The sequence below is a fragment of the Haemaphysalis longicornis genome, unplaced genomic scaffold (genome assembly GCF_048455015.1).
Source record: "Haemaphysalis longicornis isolate Haplotype H1 unplaced genomic scaffold, Haemaphysalis longicornis Haplotype H1 scaffold_2, whole genome shotgun sequence".
NCBI lineage: Eukaryota > Metazoa > Arthropoda > Arachnida > Ixodida > Ixodidae > Haemaphysalis > Haemaphysalis longicornis.
Genome location: NW_027526295.1, coordinates 262526906 through 262544196, shown reverse-complemented (window position 1 = coordinate 262544196; position 17291 = coordinate 262526906). Strand labels below are relative to the sequence as shown.

The window sequence follows — 17291 nt, the reverse complement described above, 5'->3', positions numbered from 1 at the left end:
CCCAGGCTCGATTCCGACCATGGGAAGCATTTTTTTCTTGAGGCGCTCGATGTGCCTTTGTGGAAACTGATTGTGTGAGTTGGCTTTCCTGCAGTGTGTTCTGGCGCGACAGCGAACACCATCAGTGATGCATAGAAAGCTTCGCTTTAAAAAAATGTACATTCCAACCTCGTTAAGTTGTACTTAGTGGGGAGGAGGCAGATACTAAATTAGCATGGCTAAAAGAGTAATATGATCCGAAGAAATTTGATCATGCTGGCTTGGTCACTGAGATACTAGTTTAATTGGTTACATTTTAAGCCAAAGTGCTACAGCCAGTTTTTAAAGGAACACTAAAGTGTATGAGAAAGTTGTGATGTGAATATAAATATACCACTTGCAGCAGTAGCAGCACGTGCAGGAAATTCTGCAATCCCGGATAGTCCGAAGTGTATTCTCCACCCCTACCTCCCCCTTCCCCGTATTGTAAGCATGCAGAAATTCAATCTTCTTTGACAGCTCAGAATTTCCATCCTTGGACTTGTTCAAGAAGACAAGGCACTGATAGAAAAGGTGTTTATACAAAATACTGCAGTCATTTGTTCCTTCGAAAGCATTCGTGAAGTCTTGGAGGGCAACGCTTGCCGGTTGGCAGGCTCTTCCAGTGGGTCTCAGGCAATGACTTTCTCCACTCGAAGCCTGGTGATCTCTTGCGTGCTGAGGAACTCTGACAGCACCTCGTCTGTGTGCTCGCCCAAGAGCGGGGGAGGCGACCGCACCTGGTTCACTCCTTCGCTGAACTGGACAGCGGGGCCTGCGTCGTTTGCGGCAGGAAAAGACCTTGGGATGACGTCTTGCCTTGTGCATGTGCACACTGCTTAGGAGCAGCACTGCAATATTCAGGAGTCTCGTAGCTCAAGCAAAAGTTTTCAGTGCTTGTTATGCAAACATACATCAAGTGTTGCACAAGGTAGTACGCGGCTGAGGTAAAAAGTTGTCAAGTACATGTATAAGAATTCTTTTTTCTCCAGAATTTTTCCAACTCTGTAAAACAAGGCCCATTATCGTAAGAGCATTGTGTAGCAAGGGCCACTCACCAACCAAGGAGACTGTGCCAGCAGTCTTGTGAGGAAGCTTTACCACCATTTGTTGGCCCTGCAATAAACGAGCAGACGAAGGTGGTAAAAACACGTCGCACCCACTCGGCATGCAAAGTCACTGGCTGAAGTGTTGGCAATTGTTCCTACGATGGAATTGAAAAATTGAAGTGTTGTGTACCAGACGCTACAAAATTCATTAGAAGACGCCAAGGAGATTTCACTTAGTTTACCCAAAGCCCTAGCTTTTTGCCATGTGCCTCTTAGTGCTGACATAGAGGCAGCACATTGAATCCCACAGTTCTTTATGTTCAATAGTACTCGCCTGCTGGTTCTATAAAAAGGAGTTATCCATGTTTCTCAATTAGCTTATTATACAAATAAGCTAATTATACAAGCTTATTATACAAATAAACTTGTGTAGAGTGGTCAATTGAAACAGCAAAAGTGTTCTTGCGATGTTTACCGTGTCACAGACAGGACAATTCCCTACACTCTCACCTGGGGGTCCTCAAACACTTGCTGGATGGTGTTAATGGGGCCATAAGGTATTCCGGAACCTTCAAACAGGTGCAGCCACTCCTTTGTCGTCTTGCTCTTGAACCTAGAAGTTGTGCGCATACCAAGGATTACAAAAGGGAGGAGGAGGTTTCTAAGCTCCCAGCATCTGTACTTTTCGTTGCAATGAACTGGACAGAGTTCCCAAGGGTGGAATTCCCAAGAGGCAAGGCTGCTCGTTTCTTACATTCTTAGCTTACACAAATGGCGTGTTTCTCTGAAAGGTGTACTACCTCACCCAACATGGTTGGCAATGCTTTGTGTGGAAACCACCCTAGGATAGAGCACACAAACAGGCCTGATGCTAGTAAGAAAGTGAACAAGCAAGCAAGTGGATGTGAAAACAAGAGAGCCCCACACACTTGATCTCGCCGCACAAGCTGCTGCGGACCTACAGATTGAGTAAAAGCCACAGCTTCTGTGGTGTGCCCGGCCTTAAAAAGAGAAGCAGAGCAGCCTAAGGTGCTTTTAGGGCACACAGTGTGCAAGTGATAGACTGGTTGATTGAGCTAAGGGTGCTGCAAAAGATCGGCTAAGCTTTTCACTCTCTCTGTTCGTTGTGCTTGCAGGAAAAGTGGACCGTAGTCGCTGCACTTTAACCAAATTCTAGCAATTCCTTTCCATGCATGCGTAGCAATGTGAACTACCTTTTGTTTAGGATTGGGAGTAAGGCGTCTCTGTTGCCGACACGGGCTGCATTATCCTTGAAGCGAGGATCAGAGACTAGCTCGGTAACATTGAGCACTCGGCAGAGGGTCTTGAACTGTCCCTCACTGGCTGCTCCCACAGTGAGGTAGCCATCGGACGTTTGGAAGGCAGCATACGGCACAATGCTTTCGTGGCTGGTTCCGTGGCGGCGGGCCTCAAGGTTGGCATTGAGGTAGTTGGAGGCTATGTTGGCCAGCACGGAAACCTGTACACAGGAGTGAAGGACACCACAAAGTGCTCTTCTTGCACAAGCACAGCCCTGCCTATTCGGGAAGTTTGCAGAACTAGGGAACAATCCACTATAAGTTAGTTTACACAAGCTGACAGTGTGTGATCAAGAACACATTGCCCCCCCCCCCCCCCCCCCCCCCAAAAAAAAAAAAATTCCAGAACAAGGCAATAAAAGAACAAGTTGCAGGTGGCATTAAGTTGTCAAAATCAGATTCGGCACCACGAACACTCTGCCCTTGGTGTCACCAGGATATCTAGCAGCGAGTGGCCACTCATGAGATGGCATGCATAGTCACACAGAGGAGCCAAAGCCACACTAAAAACACATATACCTTCTTACAAGTCCAAGCAGTAATCCACTGCATGTCTGACTGCCGAGTGATGTTTTTTAACATGCTGAAGCAAAGTGGGAGGAACAAGGGAGAGAAGGATTGGACAACTCCGCCCAGTAAGACCGAAAAGGGTGAAGTCAGTGCACCACTACCCCCTCTCCAAAGATGTTCAGGGGACAGGCTGCAGTGTCTGCATTAATCACAGCTTCCAAAATGGTGGTGAACAGAAGTTGGCTTAGTGGCCTCAAGGATAACACACGGGAAGGAAAAAAAGAAGAAATATAAATATAAACACTACAGTGGCCTTACAATTACAAACACTAATTTAGTGCAGTTTAAGATTTTGGTGTTTGTCCAGGCTCCGAAAAGTGAAATTAGTACAAAATAAGTCTCGGACAATGCTTGCCATCAATAACTGCTGAGTGGCACCTTCATTTAGTCATGAAGCAAATTTCACCGATTTCATCATTCTACGTACTGAAATAGAGTGTCCACAATTTTTTACATGTACTTTTTTTTTCGATTTTTTTAGCTGTTTAGCAAATCGTAATTTTTTTGTCCGCAAATGCCAAGCATGCGCACATGAGTGCATGCCTCGCGGCGACCACCCAGCGTTCCCCCTGCATGTTTCTAAAACCAAGCATACCCACTTAAGCAGCATGGCCAAGATTGGCAAAAAAAGAAAAAAAGATTCAGCGTTTGTCGCAATAGTGGCAACACTTGCTCGGAATGAGAAAGACGAGCCCCTCCAAGGTGATGTTCAATGATTGTCACTTCCAAAAAAAAGAAATGAAGAAAGTTCACTCTTATAACAACGATAGAGTACAGGCCACTACGGCTGCAAAGAATACTCAAATTGGCTGCAATCGTGGACTTTAATACCCCTGTCACACGGCCACTTTCAATCGTGATTGAGACGATCCAGATCGAGCTCAATCCGGATCGGGTGATGCTACATGGCAGTTTCAATCAAGATCGAGCCCGATCCCGCTCGAACTCAATCCTGGTTTTTCAAGCGCGATTGAGAGTTCCGAGCACGATCGGACGAAAGCGGTGATACCCTCGCCCCCACTGAGTAATGGCACAGAAGGTGACAACTTCAACTAACGCCACAATTTGTATCAAATGACTTTACCAAAATAAGCGTGCAGTAACATTTATATAGTTCCAAATAACTACAACCAGGCAAAGTTACTTGACGCTGGCCGTGAAGTACATTTTTAACGCCATCTGGCATATGTCAGTGCAACTGGTGCAACTTCTCGATCGGGATCAAAACGTGCCATGTAGCAGCGGCGGTGCGTCAAGAGCGCTCGAAAAGTCAATCGCTCTTCGCTTCAATTCAGATTCAAAGTGCCCATGTGACAGGGGTATAACTGTCGTGATGGTCGTGCAGGCTGTGTACAGCTTTGCTACCTTCAAGTCTTGCGCGTTAGTGTGAGCTTCCTTCATTTTTTTCATATAAGCAAAGCTCAGCTGGAATTAACTGTCGGGATAGATGGTTTGCACAGGAGGGCACTCACTGCTTCATGAGAAAGATTTGCAAAATGTTCTAGCAGAAGAAGGTCAATAAGACACCTCAGCCACGGATTTGCAACTGCTGACAAGCAACTTGTCTTCCTTTAAAGAGCTGAGGAGCTAGGTTTAAAGAGTAGACATTGTTTGCCAAATTGCACCAGAAGCAGCCACAATCCAACAGATCTTAGCATGACATGCACCTTTGAAGAGAGTGTGCCCACACATAGCTTTTGTGTGCAATGCAATGCGAACCTGGGTTGAGAACAGGTTGCAGTTGACCCACTGCCCCCTGCCCGTGCGCGCGCGCTGCAGAAGTGCTGCCATGATGGCCCCGTGAGCGTACAGGCCGGTGGCCAAGTCCGTGATGGCAACGCCCACTTTGCAGGGTTCGCCCCCCTGGGGCCCCGTAATGTGCAGCAGACCCCCCATGGAGGCCGCTATGACATCGTAGCCAGCACGGCCCCTGTACGGGCCACTCTGTCCATAGCCTGCACAAAGGGTGCACGGGTCAGGAGCCAGCGAGCAGGAACACACGTGCCGTAACAGAATGCTGCCTGCCCTGATTAGGAGCAAACGTGGCCATGTGAGGGAAATACTACCGTAAAGAAAGGCCACTCTGCAAATTCACCACGTCCAGTATCATTGTAATCATTTTACCTAAAACAGGTGAATTAAAACTTCAATCGCCACTGTCATATGTACGGCCAGGATTGGATACGTTCATTTTGCTGCAGCCAAGTGCAGCTGCTGCATGCAACTTGCTGCAGTGACAAAATTGGTTTTTGTTAGCCCAACTAGACCCAATGCCAAGATGCCTCTTTGCAATTATAGGTGTCATATCTTGCTAGGAGGAAGAGAGGAGAATAAACATTTAATTAACAGTCAATGTTGTTGGGTTGACCGCCAGGTAGGGGCCCTCCTTAGTCCAGGAAGCCCTGGGTCTTGCGGCCTGTCTCGCCCGGTCTACCAGATGTTGTTGGTGATCCGGGTTGGAGCTGGTCAACCGACCCTCCCACTGCTCAGAGGGTCTTGCTAGGAAGCAACTTTCAATTGATATTCCTGCTGCAGTTTTGATAAGTTGAGAAGTGGCGGCTCAGCCACTCTGTGATGCCTAATGGGCCGGTGGCCACATTGGGTGGAACTGCACAGATGGTCGAACTATAAGAGGCCTGCCCCTTAATGAAATGATATTGAAAAGCTGGTGCACAGCAAAAGTAATACTACAAAGCTAAAGAAGTATCGTGCCTGTACACCACTTGCGCGAAGGAAAGTTTGACATCCATCTGAGTGCAGCCTACGGCTACAAAGGAAAGCTAAATAGGGGATTTCCCCTAGACCTGGTCGATTAACACCTGTCCATCACTTTGAGTTGTTGATCAATTCGCTCTCGCGCTACGAACGACTAGCCTCCTGGTTAGCTCAGTTGGTAGAGCAACTGCTCCGGTTAAGCGGTGGTCCCGGGTTCAAATCCTAGACCAGGACGAATTTTTCTTCAACTGCGAAGTTTCTGAGAAAGCTGTTTAACTTTCTTTTGTAGTCGTACAGCTGCATTGAGGTGGATGTCAAACTTTCCTTTGCAGAAACTTACTCCACCTTGGGGATTTCCCCTAAATCTGGTCGTTTAACAACTGTACACCCCTTGTATACGTTCACAAAAGTACTCTGGGAGGGGGCCTAATTTTGGGGGGAGGGGCGGCCTAATTTGGTCCCCTTTCACCCCTTTGCCACTATGGTCCACATCTCTGGACAGTCCCAGACCTGCTGCATACAGCAGGACTAGTCCTCTAATTGAGCCGGGGGGGAAGTAGGCTACCGGTGCTCTTGAGACTTTGCCTTTGGTGATTTTGAAGCCAACACAAAGACTGGTGTCTTGCTTCAACAGAAAAAAGTCACAACAATTGCCTGTAAGGGGCCTCCACACCTGTTTCCAGGCTCTCAGTGACTTGACACTGTAAATGACATGAATGGCGCTGTAATTCATCGCCAACAGCACACTGACCAGTCTTGATTTGTGTGTCACAGTTTATGGACTAGCATGAATGCATAAAAATGAAAACACGAGCTAGGTGTCACTTCTCCACGAGCTCTTGGATATCGCCCTCCTCAAGAACAAGAATTACGCTGACATTTCTCCAGACTAATGGCACAGGCACACTATTCAGCACGATGCTTATATGATATGAAGTGCTAGTGCGAGGTACAAAGATATGGCGTGCAGTGACAAGTATATTCATGCATACCTGTTACGGAGCAGTAGACAATTTGAGGTGCAACAGCCTTGATGTCTTCATACCCAAGGCCAAGGGAGTCTAGTTTTCCAGGCAAGTAGTTTTCCACCAGCACATCACATGTTCCAGCTAGCTGTGTCAACACAGCCACAATACAGGTGTAGTGCGCTTACTTGGAAGATTGGCGCCCGTGCTTACCTTCTTCACTAGAATGGCACCTTCAGGATTCTTGAAGTCGATTGCTACACTCTGCAAAAGACAGGTAACTGAGGTAACTGCTGACTACGCTGCTGTTGCACACACTACCTTCTTGTTCCTGTTCACAGACAGGAAGTAGCAGCTCTGATCTCCCACAAATGGAGGCCCCCAGTTCCGCGTCTCATCGCCAACACCTGCAGCAGCACAGCATAATGTACAAAAAAGACAAAGAGATGATGTCAGGCTACTGCTGCTGTCGTATTTGTGGCCCCTCATCTAACAGTAATTTTCCTCGCAATACTATACAGCAGTACATGTGGCATCCATATGTCAATAAGTACTCCCCTTTACACTTGGATGAAATTGCATGGGATACTTTTTGACGCACCAGTTGACAATGGCACTTGTGCCTCATTCCCATTAAAATCTGTTTCACATGTAATAATTGTATCTATTCAATTTCTTTTATTTCTTTGAATAGATAATTTAAACTGATGTCAACGAAGTTATAATGCCTTCTCGTCAAATTAACAAACACTGTTGAGAGCATGTTTCAGCAAATAAAAAGTTTGTTATGGTAGTAATCATAGGAGTAATGCAGAACCCGCAACTTTTGCGGAAAGGGACTCAGAGGAAGGGTACCCCTCTCCCATCTAACCCCCTCCAAACCTACTGCAGCCTAATGGCTGAATTTTAAGCGACCACGCCAAACCTCACCTGGCCTTTCGATTTTAATGATCTCCGCACCCAGGTCCCCGAGTATCATTGAACAGTACGGTCCCGCCAGTATTCTGGAAAATAAAATCCAGAACAAAAACGTCATGTCCCTGCAAACACACGCTGTTTGTAGGACTGGTCATTCCAACAGGTGTAGTGAAGCGTCGTTTATTTGTTGCACTTATTGGCCTGTTTTGTCGCTTTTTACCTGGTCAAATCCAGTATACGGACTCCCTGCAAAGGGTCTTCCGAGGCACATGTTGAAGCGGCTGCAAAAAAACAATTCGTATTTTCTTTAGTTGTGATAGTTTACAGCAAAAATGTACAATCCAATAACGCCACTTTACCGTCTTCACTACAGTGCCTAGAATATTCTAGGCACTATATCTTCACTTCGAAGTCATCTATCGTACCTCGCGTAGGTTTGAAATCCAGAGCTGCGCGCCCTTTTTCGACCTGCCGTAATGTGTGGATCAGAACTTTACACCTGGTTGTCATGGCAGGGGGGAACATTGCTGCTCTTTTCGTTGACCACAACACGTGAGAGCGACCCACGGCAAAGTTGACTTTCATCTCTAAAACCTCACGAAACCAAAAGCTGGCGACTGCCTCAAGTCCGCACGGTCCGTAGTCACATCACATGTCGCAATTACCGCAACCTTCACCAGAACGGAAGTGGCACGTAGATGTAGCTGAACTCCGAACTACTCTAATGCAAACTCTGCACTTATTTGGGCGTATAGTTGTTCGCGCCGAAAAGTGTCCTCATTTTTACGTAAGTTGGCAAAAACAAGTCAAAGAAGAGTTCCTAGCTTGCTTTAGCAGCCACGCGCGGCGCAAGAGTCGTTAGGCGAGAGAGAAAAATGGAGAGAGGAGTTGTGGGACGCGGCGGAGCGGCGGAGCGGCGCGAAGAGGTGGGAGCGTGCAGGCGGGCCTCTGGTACGGTGGGGGCAACGCAGGCTGTCTCTTGTAGTCCCGCGAGTGCGTCTCTTGAGAAACTCCCGAACTTCTGGGCTGGTGGGCGTGGGGTGCTGCATGTAATTCTTCCGAACGGACGCACTTTCGGTCGCCGCTGTGCGCCATACAGCTGTCCGCACAATGTATTTGCTTGTAACAGTGGTGGGCTTATTAGCCAGTGTTCGTGCTTTCAACTTGGAACCGAGGCTACCTATGTTCAAGCATGGGACGAAGGGCAGCTACTTTGGATACTCCGTTTCGGAACACCAGGCCGTCGATAACGGCGTGACCATCGATAACGTGTGAGTTGGGCATGCTGCTTGCGCTCTGTTTATTCACACTGTGTATTGCGTTGCGGCTTTCTTCTTGGAAGCCCGCCTAAAAGTGCCTGGCGGGACGTTTCCAAGTTTTCTGCCCTGTCTCCGGCGATCGATGTCTTGCGCTCCGAAACCTGCCCCCTCAAGCGCCAGCATCCGCGCTTGCACCAGCCGCCGCAGACCTCACCGCGATCTGAGGCCAACCGTTTTCTACACGCCTTCGAGAGCTGTGGGTGTTGACTTGTACTCGAGACGCGTGCTCCTCGGCGTTCCTCGCCGGAGTAACGCTCTTCGCTTTTTCGGGAGTGCCGGTCCTATTTGGAAAGCTCGCGCGGCCGGGGTCGGCGGTTGCTGAGGCGAGCCGAAAACACTCGATCCTCGGCAGAGAGGTAGTAGCGTGGGAGCGTACACGACACGGGTGTAGTGCGTGTGGGCCGATCAGCTCTCCGTCCGCATCTCCGCCGCAGGACGGGTCGTGTGGGTGCGCTCGCCGGTCCGCTCCGCGTGTTTCTTGCCGTCCGTCTGCCCAAACTTGGAGCTCGCCGAATAAGATCAACAAAGCATTGGAGGCAGCCTTTCGGTTTGCGCAGGCCGCTCCGATGTCTGCTCCGGGCGCGCGCGCGTTTTTCTCTCTCCCGCAACACCTGTGGCTGGTGCAGGTTAGACCGACACCTAGGTATTTAGACGCTCGCTGATCGCAGCGCCGACGGCATTTTCGTTCCGAGCTTATGCGTTTCCGAGAACGTCCTGGCGGCTGTTGCGTTCGTGAGCGGTGTGTTGCAAACGGGAATTACAATATTCGAGTGGCGTGAGTGTGTTACGCAAAAACGCACGTTATCGTGACGCGTGGCGCTGCGTGCTGTCAGCTCGTGGCCCTGTGCGCTCGCTGTACACCCCGCATCCCACTCTGCTGACGCTTTGTACTCACCGATGCTTGGCGGAAACCTGCACCTTCCGCGACATCGTGTTTGGAGGGTCAGTTCTGCGGAGACATAAAAGGAGAAAGACTGGGTTCTTCACGCGGCCACTCCCCAAGCTTGGTTGTATGCGAAGCACTGCGGGTCGCGATAAAGGGCCGGCGTCTCTCGGTGGGGCGAACGTTCGGGGGCAAGGAAGCGTTCTTACCTTGTTTGGCCGCTGCAACAAGTGCCGCTGACCTTGGAGTAGTCCCTCCGGGCGCTGTTTGGCGCGCCGGCCACTTTCTCAGCCGGGGCAACCCGCTGTAGCGCGTGGCGGAGTGACTCTGGACATGAATCGTAAAGATTTCACTAAAAGCAAGGTCTGGAATTCTATTCTTATAACCACAGCGTTCGTAAGCGTTTCAGTAAGGATTTCAGTGTGCTGACTGAATGTGCATACAACTGTGCGTTAAAAGAAAACTTTCTTATTATTGCGCTGCTAAACTCGTCAACTCGTTTCAAGTATTCGGACAATCCACGTTAACGAAACTTGTTTGCCATAGTGGAAATTTCCATTTTTCTTCTTTCGTGTTGTCAACTGATGCCATGGCCGTTCTCTAGCACAACAGTGCTTCAGCGGTGTAGAATAGATTATGTACTTTTGTGTGATAATCAAGTTCTTGAAAAGGAAATTGCGGAAGTTTTCAAGTGGAAGTCGCCGCATAAATGCTTAAGCCAGCTCCCCTGCTACCCACACATGCATTGCTGGGAAAACATTTTTTTCCAGGCGCCACATACGTGGTCTATATCCAAGTAGGAAGTCCAGAGGATCTGTAAAGTGGGATTCACGTCCGTACACAATTGCTTTGACAGGAAGCCATTTTTACAGGCTACAACGTGCAACATAGCAGAAATGCATTCAAAGAAACATAAAAACGCAGAGCGCCGCAGTCGTTTAATTCGCACGAGATCGCGAAAAAGTTCTGCAGGGATGAGATTGAAAATAAAATATGGGAAAAGTCGCACGGAATACTGCGGAAGCTGCTTTCTGGAATTCCTTTGAAGGTTCGAAAATTTCCCCTTTCCTGAATACTTGCTAAATTGCTGGCAGTGATCCGATTCTGCGCGCACACACATTAGCAGGGAAACACATCGCTTTGTCTGATGTTTGTGGTGGAAGCACTGCAGCATTTTAATGTGCTAGTTCCGTACTCCCCGTATTTCGCTGCCAGAACATCTTCGGGAGTAGCCATCGTGACGCGCTTCAAGTAGATGGGTGCAAACGGCTGACCACGACCGCCGTGGACGGGAACGCCAGCTAACCTTACTTTAAGTAACCCCGCGCCATAACACTGGCAGACTAAAATATTCCCTCGAGGTCTACCACGCTTAGTTGGATTGCTGTCCTAAGAGAAGCTCTCAAATGTTTAAGGTACACATGGACTGACTGACAAATTGTACCCACTACGGGGCCAACACAGAATATAGAGTAATGGCCTGGTCATATGTGAGCTACTACTACTCAGTGCGCGCCGCCGTACCCTTTGTGCAACGCATTCGTAGCCAAGCGGATATCTCGCAGCTGGAGCTGGCAGTTCACACAGCTCGGTTCCTTGAGGACAATTCTCGTGGCACACGTGCATGCCAAAGGCGATTGTCTCAGGAGCGAAAATGTTGCGTGCAGTGTATGCGCTGTTACCGTGGGCGTGCGTCGCGAGACGGGTGAACGATCAGCGGTTGACCTTTGTGGCCGTGGTGGAGGGCACGCACGAATCGCACGGTCCTCTGAAAGCGCAGCTGGAACCATACCTCCTATTCAAGGGTCCTTGCCGCCGGCGATCTTGTAACGCCGGCTGGAGGCTCTTGTCGGCGGTCATGGCCACTTGGCCGGGGCAAGGGTATGGCAGGTCCCGCGCCGTACCGGGAACGGTATATCTGTTCGATTCTTGTTGCGACAGCGAACAATAGCAGGGAAGTTTGCCACGCTAGATTGATGCTCGACAAAAATGACTTGTGTTTTATCTCTTGCAAAGGCTTGTAGCCTCCAGGGCGTGTTTCGAACCTTGCGCCATAGCGATCGGCTCTGTCACTGAGGCCGATTCGCGTTCTTCGAACACTTGATTGAAGCACGCATTCGTTGTTCGCGCAGTGGCGGCCTATGCGCTCCTGCTCTGGGGCGGCAACTTTTGCGAGTTGCCGGGATAAGTCTCGAGGTTATGAAACTCTCTGGGCCGCGCTTGTACCATAACTTGTACCGACTGCCCTGCACCGTAACCCAGTTTCGGTTCGGGGCACGCCCGCCTGTTGCAGATAAAGCTTCAGAGTGGCGTCGTATCTGCGCAGCCGCTGCAATGAACATTCGACGACCGTTTCGATCCATGCAATCAGGCGAAAAGCGTAGGCGCCCGTGTATCGAGATTTCGGCGCACGTTAAAGATCCCCAGGTGGTCAAAAATCAGGAGGAATTCTCTACTACGGGGCGCCTCATAGCCTGGTGCAGCCTATGCGCGTTAAGCCCCGCAATCATCACCATCGTTCGTGCACCCGTCGGAACTCAGCTTTTCGCTTGGAAATGCGGAAGCGGTGCCTCCGCCGTGCTGTCTCATTTCGCAAGGTGCGACGCGCGTGTAAAGCTGGCCCACACTGTTCTTCGCTCGAATCATCCACAGTCCGATATTCCTTATCGGTAGAGGACGGCCGCAGACGCGCGCCACAAAGTATACTTGCAGGTGCTTGGTGTTCCGCTGCAACGTCAAGCGCAGGCTCGACGCGGCGCCGCGCCAAAATGTGCGTTCTTCGCAGCGGTGCGTGGTGCCGGGCTCCCTGCAGTATTGCACTTGGCCTGCTGCCTGCTCGTTAGGCGTTTCCGGACAACCGCTGAGCTGGCCATTCCCGGGCGCGGTCATTCGCGAGAGGGTACGGATGCACGGCTCCTCTGCGAATGCGTCGCTGAGGCCTATAGCGAAGGGAACGAAGTCTTGGTAACGGCTTTTCGTGAGACATGGGCGCGCGCTAGGAAACCTCCAAGTGGCGTTTTCTGCTGTCCGTGCAAAGGTTTCTGTAAACGAAGGTCGTTCTTTCGCACCCCTGCCTAACGCCCCCCGGACGAGGTTCTGGAGCCGCGCAATGTCGCCCCGAAAGTCCGCCAGGAGCCCTCGGATGTCGAGCGTGGTGGTGCGAAATGCACCAGCTTCGGCGGCGCAATAAGAAGTGGCACCGCGCCAACAGGTGGCAGAGGCCACCAGAGCTTTCCTGCGCCTGTCACTCCGCGGCAGCGACGCGGCGACGCCGCCACTGTCAAAGCCAGACGGCGACGCTGCAGAGCGGAGAAGCCCGCGGCGTCCCGTTCGCTCGGAACTCCATGCTCGGGACAGTGACTGATGGCCGCCGCTCCTTTCATTTTTCCTCGCACCGAGCTGCCCGAACGGAAGAGGCCGAGTGAAAGGGAACAATGATCTTTCCGCCGTGAGAACATGCGTGGCGGACCCTCGGGGCCTAAATATACTTGGACCTGTACTGGCTTTAGACCAGCCCAGGCATTGACCGTGGCACCGGTTCCGCGGTCGCCTAATGGAAGGGGTCGGCGCTACACCATTCCACCTCTCATTGCACACACGCCCCCTGCGCTACATCTCTCGTTCTCGTCATGACTGTTCTCAGGTGGCCGACCACCGTAAATCATGCGGCGTTACTTGTGCTACCCCGCCCTTGTGAGTGAGTGCACGCGGGCAGAGTTCCGTGGCGGACTCCCACCTGTCGATGCTACCCTTCTCTGCGGTTGATGTCGGCCAGCTCACGCGCAGGCTTGAACCTCCTGCTACATTTTGGAACACCAAGGCATTACGAGGAAGTTCCGTTCAGTGGAGCATCGCGAGGCTTTACCAGCATCGTCTGCGTGCTGATGGTGGCGGAGCGCCTAATGGCGCCAGCGTGACCCCTCGGCAACCTGTGGGAAGGCGCACCTGGAAGTGAAGTGCACTCAACCGAGCCCAGCAAGCGTCGTTGCTGTCGAGAATTCTCTTTTGTGGGGGCAGAAATATCTTGTCAATGAGAAAAGTGGGATTGGCCTCTGCCCACACCGCAGTGTGCTGCGAGCTTGGTTGTCACTAGAGCTGGCCTGGTGGCTTTTGCGAACAACCTGCCCACTGTGAAATATCTGCCGTCGCCGTGTTACTACCTTGCGTATGCATTGCATTTGACCACACGGACTTTCCAAGCACATGCGATCATTTGCGAGCACATGCGATCATTTCTTGGGTTACACGTGCGGTTGTATGCCTGCTTTTTTTTTTTTTTGTGGGTGGGTGTGCCTCGGTGCTATGGAAGCACAGAGATCATGCGGCATGCCCTCGATATCCCTGCACGAACTATCGACTCCAATGATGCTGTCATAAGAATAATTTTGCGCCTAGTGGGTAACTGAGAAGTGTAAGCAAAAGAGCGTTTTTTGCTCGTATTCTCCTCCTCCTCCTCTTTGTTGCTCGTCGTCGGTGCGCTGTTCACAAAATTATGGGATGCATAATTTAGGTGCGTGTGGCCGAGGGACCCAGCCCCAGCGCAGGCAGGCCGAAAATGTCACGCCTGATTTGCTTTACGCAAAAAGACGGCGCGAATGCCGCGCAGCTTATGTGAAGTTGTCGAACAGAAAGTCGCGCGCAGTGGGAAATTTGTGGTCCGCGGGGTAATTGTGTTGCAGGAAATTTGTTACACGCTGTAACTTTGCCGAACGTCCGTCGATTGTGCCGAGCGGCATAATCGACAGATGGAGCGCAAATGGAGTGCCTTCAATGCGTGCTTTTATAATGGGAATCCTTAGGAACGCCGTCACACCACCTTGCCGGGAAAGTTACGTCACATTGACACTCGTGCTCGTACACACAGAGGGCAGCTTGGCGAGCTGAACCAAATTCGCTACTCCGTTTTAGTCGTTAATTTGCCATACATTGCTTTGCCAGCCGAAGATGGTAGCTTTTGCGATGCGAGGACGTCATGTCACGAAGTGAGCATTTGTGAAGAACACTCAAGGCCACAAAGCTTGGAGCACCGTCCTTGGTGCCAGATGTGGACGAAATATACATGTTGAAGGCTTCGTCCTGTGGCAGCCCGGATGTGCTCGCGTGCTGCAGCGGCCGGCCACCGTCGAGCGAACCCGTTTTCGTGGCCGCGAGTGAGTCGTAGGCGCCCGACAGCGCTGTCCTCTCCTCCGTTGCCTGACCGCCTTTCTCCTCCGGGCCGCGAGTGGGCGTGCCTCTGCGCACCTGCTCGCCTTTTCCGCTCACCCGCTGTCCGCGACCCGAGTCCGGGCCCGGGTGGGACCCTGCGTGGGTTCCCGATGTAGTAAAGTATCCGTGTCACCCGTTCGTCGCCTCGCACTGGCTACGGGGCACGCCCCGGAGCGGCCGCAACCGACCATCTGCTCGGCCGGAAGGGCGAGGATCTGCCGTCCCGGGCCGACACTCCGTGGGTCGCGTTGACCCTTTGGCTCCCAGTGTTGGCCAGTGTGGGCGCAGCCGTGCACTGGGGCTGCCGCCAGATGTGCCACCGGCCCCGGTCATCGCACGGATTGGCCGGGTCACTGCACCCTCAGTGCGCGCACGCACAGCGATCTCTTTTCGGCCGCACGCACTGAATGAAGGGTGCGCCGGATTAGCAGATGTGCGAAACGGGGCCATCGCAGCCCGCACATGTTGCGCTGACAACCCCGAGGAGCCCTCTCTGCTCGGGGGCCGGAGCGTAGCCTGTTTCGCATTGATTCCACGCTGGCTGTCGGCTTGCCAAAATGAGAAACAAAATATAGTTTCCTTCACAAGTATAAGCAATTTCAAGGCTGGTTTGTATATCGTAATATCGTTTGGCCTGCACTTTACGTCGAGTGCATGTGTTCTTTCCAGTCCGTTTTGTGTTATACCCAGCGCAATCCTACAAACGACGTTCAACCAACTAGTCGGCAGACACGAAGCGTTAATGAAGTAATATCGTTACTAGGACTGGGCGTCGGTTAAAAATTTGAATCCGATTCATCGGCAAGCTTTAATCAGTCAATAATCTATTGTCAGTTCGTCTATCCAGTGGAAAAAATGTCTATGTGCGCATTTGCTGATTGGTGCACTATGTTTAGGTCCTTGTATTTGTATAAAAAATATCCACTTTCCGCGTCTGTCTTGGCTATCAGCTTGGTGTTTTTGTCGCTCATCTCTGAGCATGCGTGCATGATTACCTGTTGTGATGTGAGGACAGTTATGTGAACACGAGTATGGACCTCGGCATGTTTGCGCGAAGTTTTAACATGACAATCTTGGGTGTATGTGGCTCACGCGACTTCAACCGATTAAACGGTTAGAGAGATTAATCGCGACTGAAGCCTTAATTGATTAATCGGAAGGTTACTCGATCAATCGCATGCGCCCCTAAGATTCGTTTCTGCTGTATAATTAGTGCGGCTGCTATGTAAAAGTGCCGTTCCAACCCTTGCTCACATAATAAGACTCGAGTTTGACATTTGCTCATAGAGACTTCGGCGCACGTAAATATCCCCAGGTGGTCACAATTAATCCGGAACACTCCACTGGGGCGCGCCTCATAGCCCGGGGGTAGCTTCGGCGCGTAAAACCCCACAGTGGGACTTCTGATCATCCCGCCTCGTCATTTTTCGTGAAGAAAGCGCAAGTAATGTTAAGTACAAATGCAAAAAGCCCTCCTGCGCTGCCCAGGGGGCGCTGTGCAAGCGGCTTCCGGGCACTACTTCCGGGTAGTACAAAGCTGCGCGGGTTCCATAGGATCCCGTGTTGACAGAAGCAAAATGAGCTCGACGCTCCCGATTACTTTGCGACGTGGTCACCAGCTCATCCCCAACGCGTCCGATCTATTTCAGAGATCAACTTGGCATTATGGGAAAAAGCTTTGCAGCGCTAAACACGTTTACAGCGCCGATGAAAGTGCCGGGACCGTGACGGCGTCTGCTACTCGCAGGTTCACCGGTCGATGATCGTACGAAGTGAAATTTTAAGTGAAATTTCTAGTTTAAACTAATACTCTATGTGACAAAGACTTCTCAAAAACAGCCGATCAAAAAAGAAGAGTGACGCAAACGATGATTGCGCTTTAAAAAGTCAGCGAGTCCGGCGGACCGCAGGCTCGCCTGCTGCGGTGCGCCGCTCTTTTGCGTAGCTGCACACTATGCGTGCACTTTCATTACACAGTGCTCGTTTGCGTCGCCGTTACGAATACATGGTGCAGCGTTAGCTTGCGTTTTGTTGCGCGTCTGTGACGAAATGCCGCGACCGTCAGAAGCGTGAAATCTGTTTTGCGATTCCGAAATTAGTGGCCGTAAAACAAAGTGGTCGGGCGAACTAAGAGGCCGCTCGCTTTCCTTGTTTGCTCTCACTTTACTTAAGTACGTTCTTGCAGCATACATTCCCAGTTCGCACTTAATAGCCTAGAATGAGAATCAGCAACGGCCGAGTTCCATGCAGCTGACACGGCGGAGGGCTGGACGGCAAATCGGGTGGGAGGAGGAGGAGGGGGGTTTTGAATCCAAAGAGAAAAAATTCAG

At 50.9% G+C, this 17291-nt stretch overlaps 2 protein-coding genes across 5 annotated transcripts in view; one reads left to right on the top strand and one right to left on the bottom strand.

Annotated features, from left to right (window-relative positions):
• Positions 1-541: 541 nt before the first annotated feature.
• On the bottom strand, positions 542-11554 carry LOC144170559 (succinyl-CoA:glutarate CoA-transferase). 4 transcript variants are annotated; one of them, XM_077700427.1, is made up of 13 exons: positions 11439-11554; positions 9966-10083; positions 9769-9822; positions 7775-7835; positions 7567-7640; positions 6958-7043; positions 6850-6900; positions 6664-6784; positions 4676-4911; positions 2282-2547; positions 1578-1680; positions 1077-1134; positions 542-793 (listed from the first exon to the last, which is right to left on the bottom strand). In XM_077700427.1, the coding sequence occupies exons 1-13, from the start codon at positions 11544-11546 to the stop codon at positions 651-653; spliced, it is 1479 nt and encodes a 492-aa protein (XP_077556553.1). In that variant the 5' UTR covers positions 11547-11554; the 3' UTR covers positions 542-650. The 4 variants fall into 4 exon arrangements, with proteins under 4 accessions (XP_077556553.1, XP_077556554.1, XP_077556555.1 ...); XM_077700428.1 differs by lacking the exon at positions 11439-11554 and adding an exon at positions 11281-11397; XM_077700429.1 differs by lacking the exon at positions 9769-9822.
• LOC144170558 (integrin alpha-PS1-like) overlaps positions 8483-17291 on the top strand; it is a 110748-nt gene continuing 101939 nt past the window's right edge. Inside the window, exon 1 of the mRNA XM_077700425.1 lies at positions 8483-8825. Coding sequence (XP_077556551.1) covers positions 8665-8825 — 161 coding nt within the window. The 5' untranslated portion in view covers positions 8483-8664. The remainder of the gene's footprint in view (positions 8826-17291) is intronic.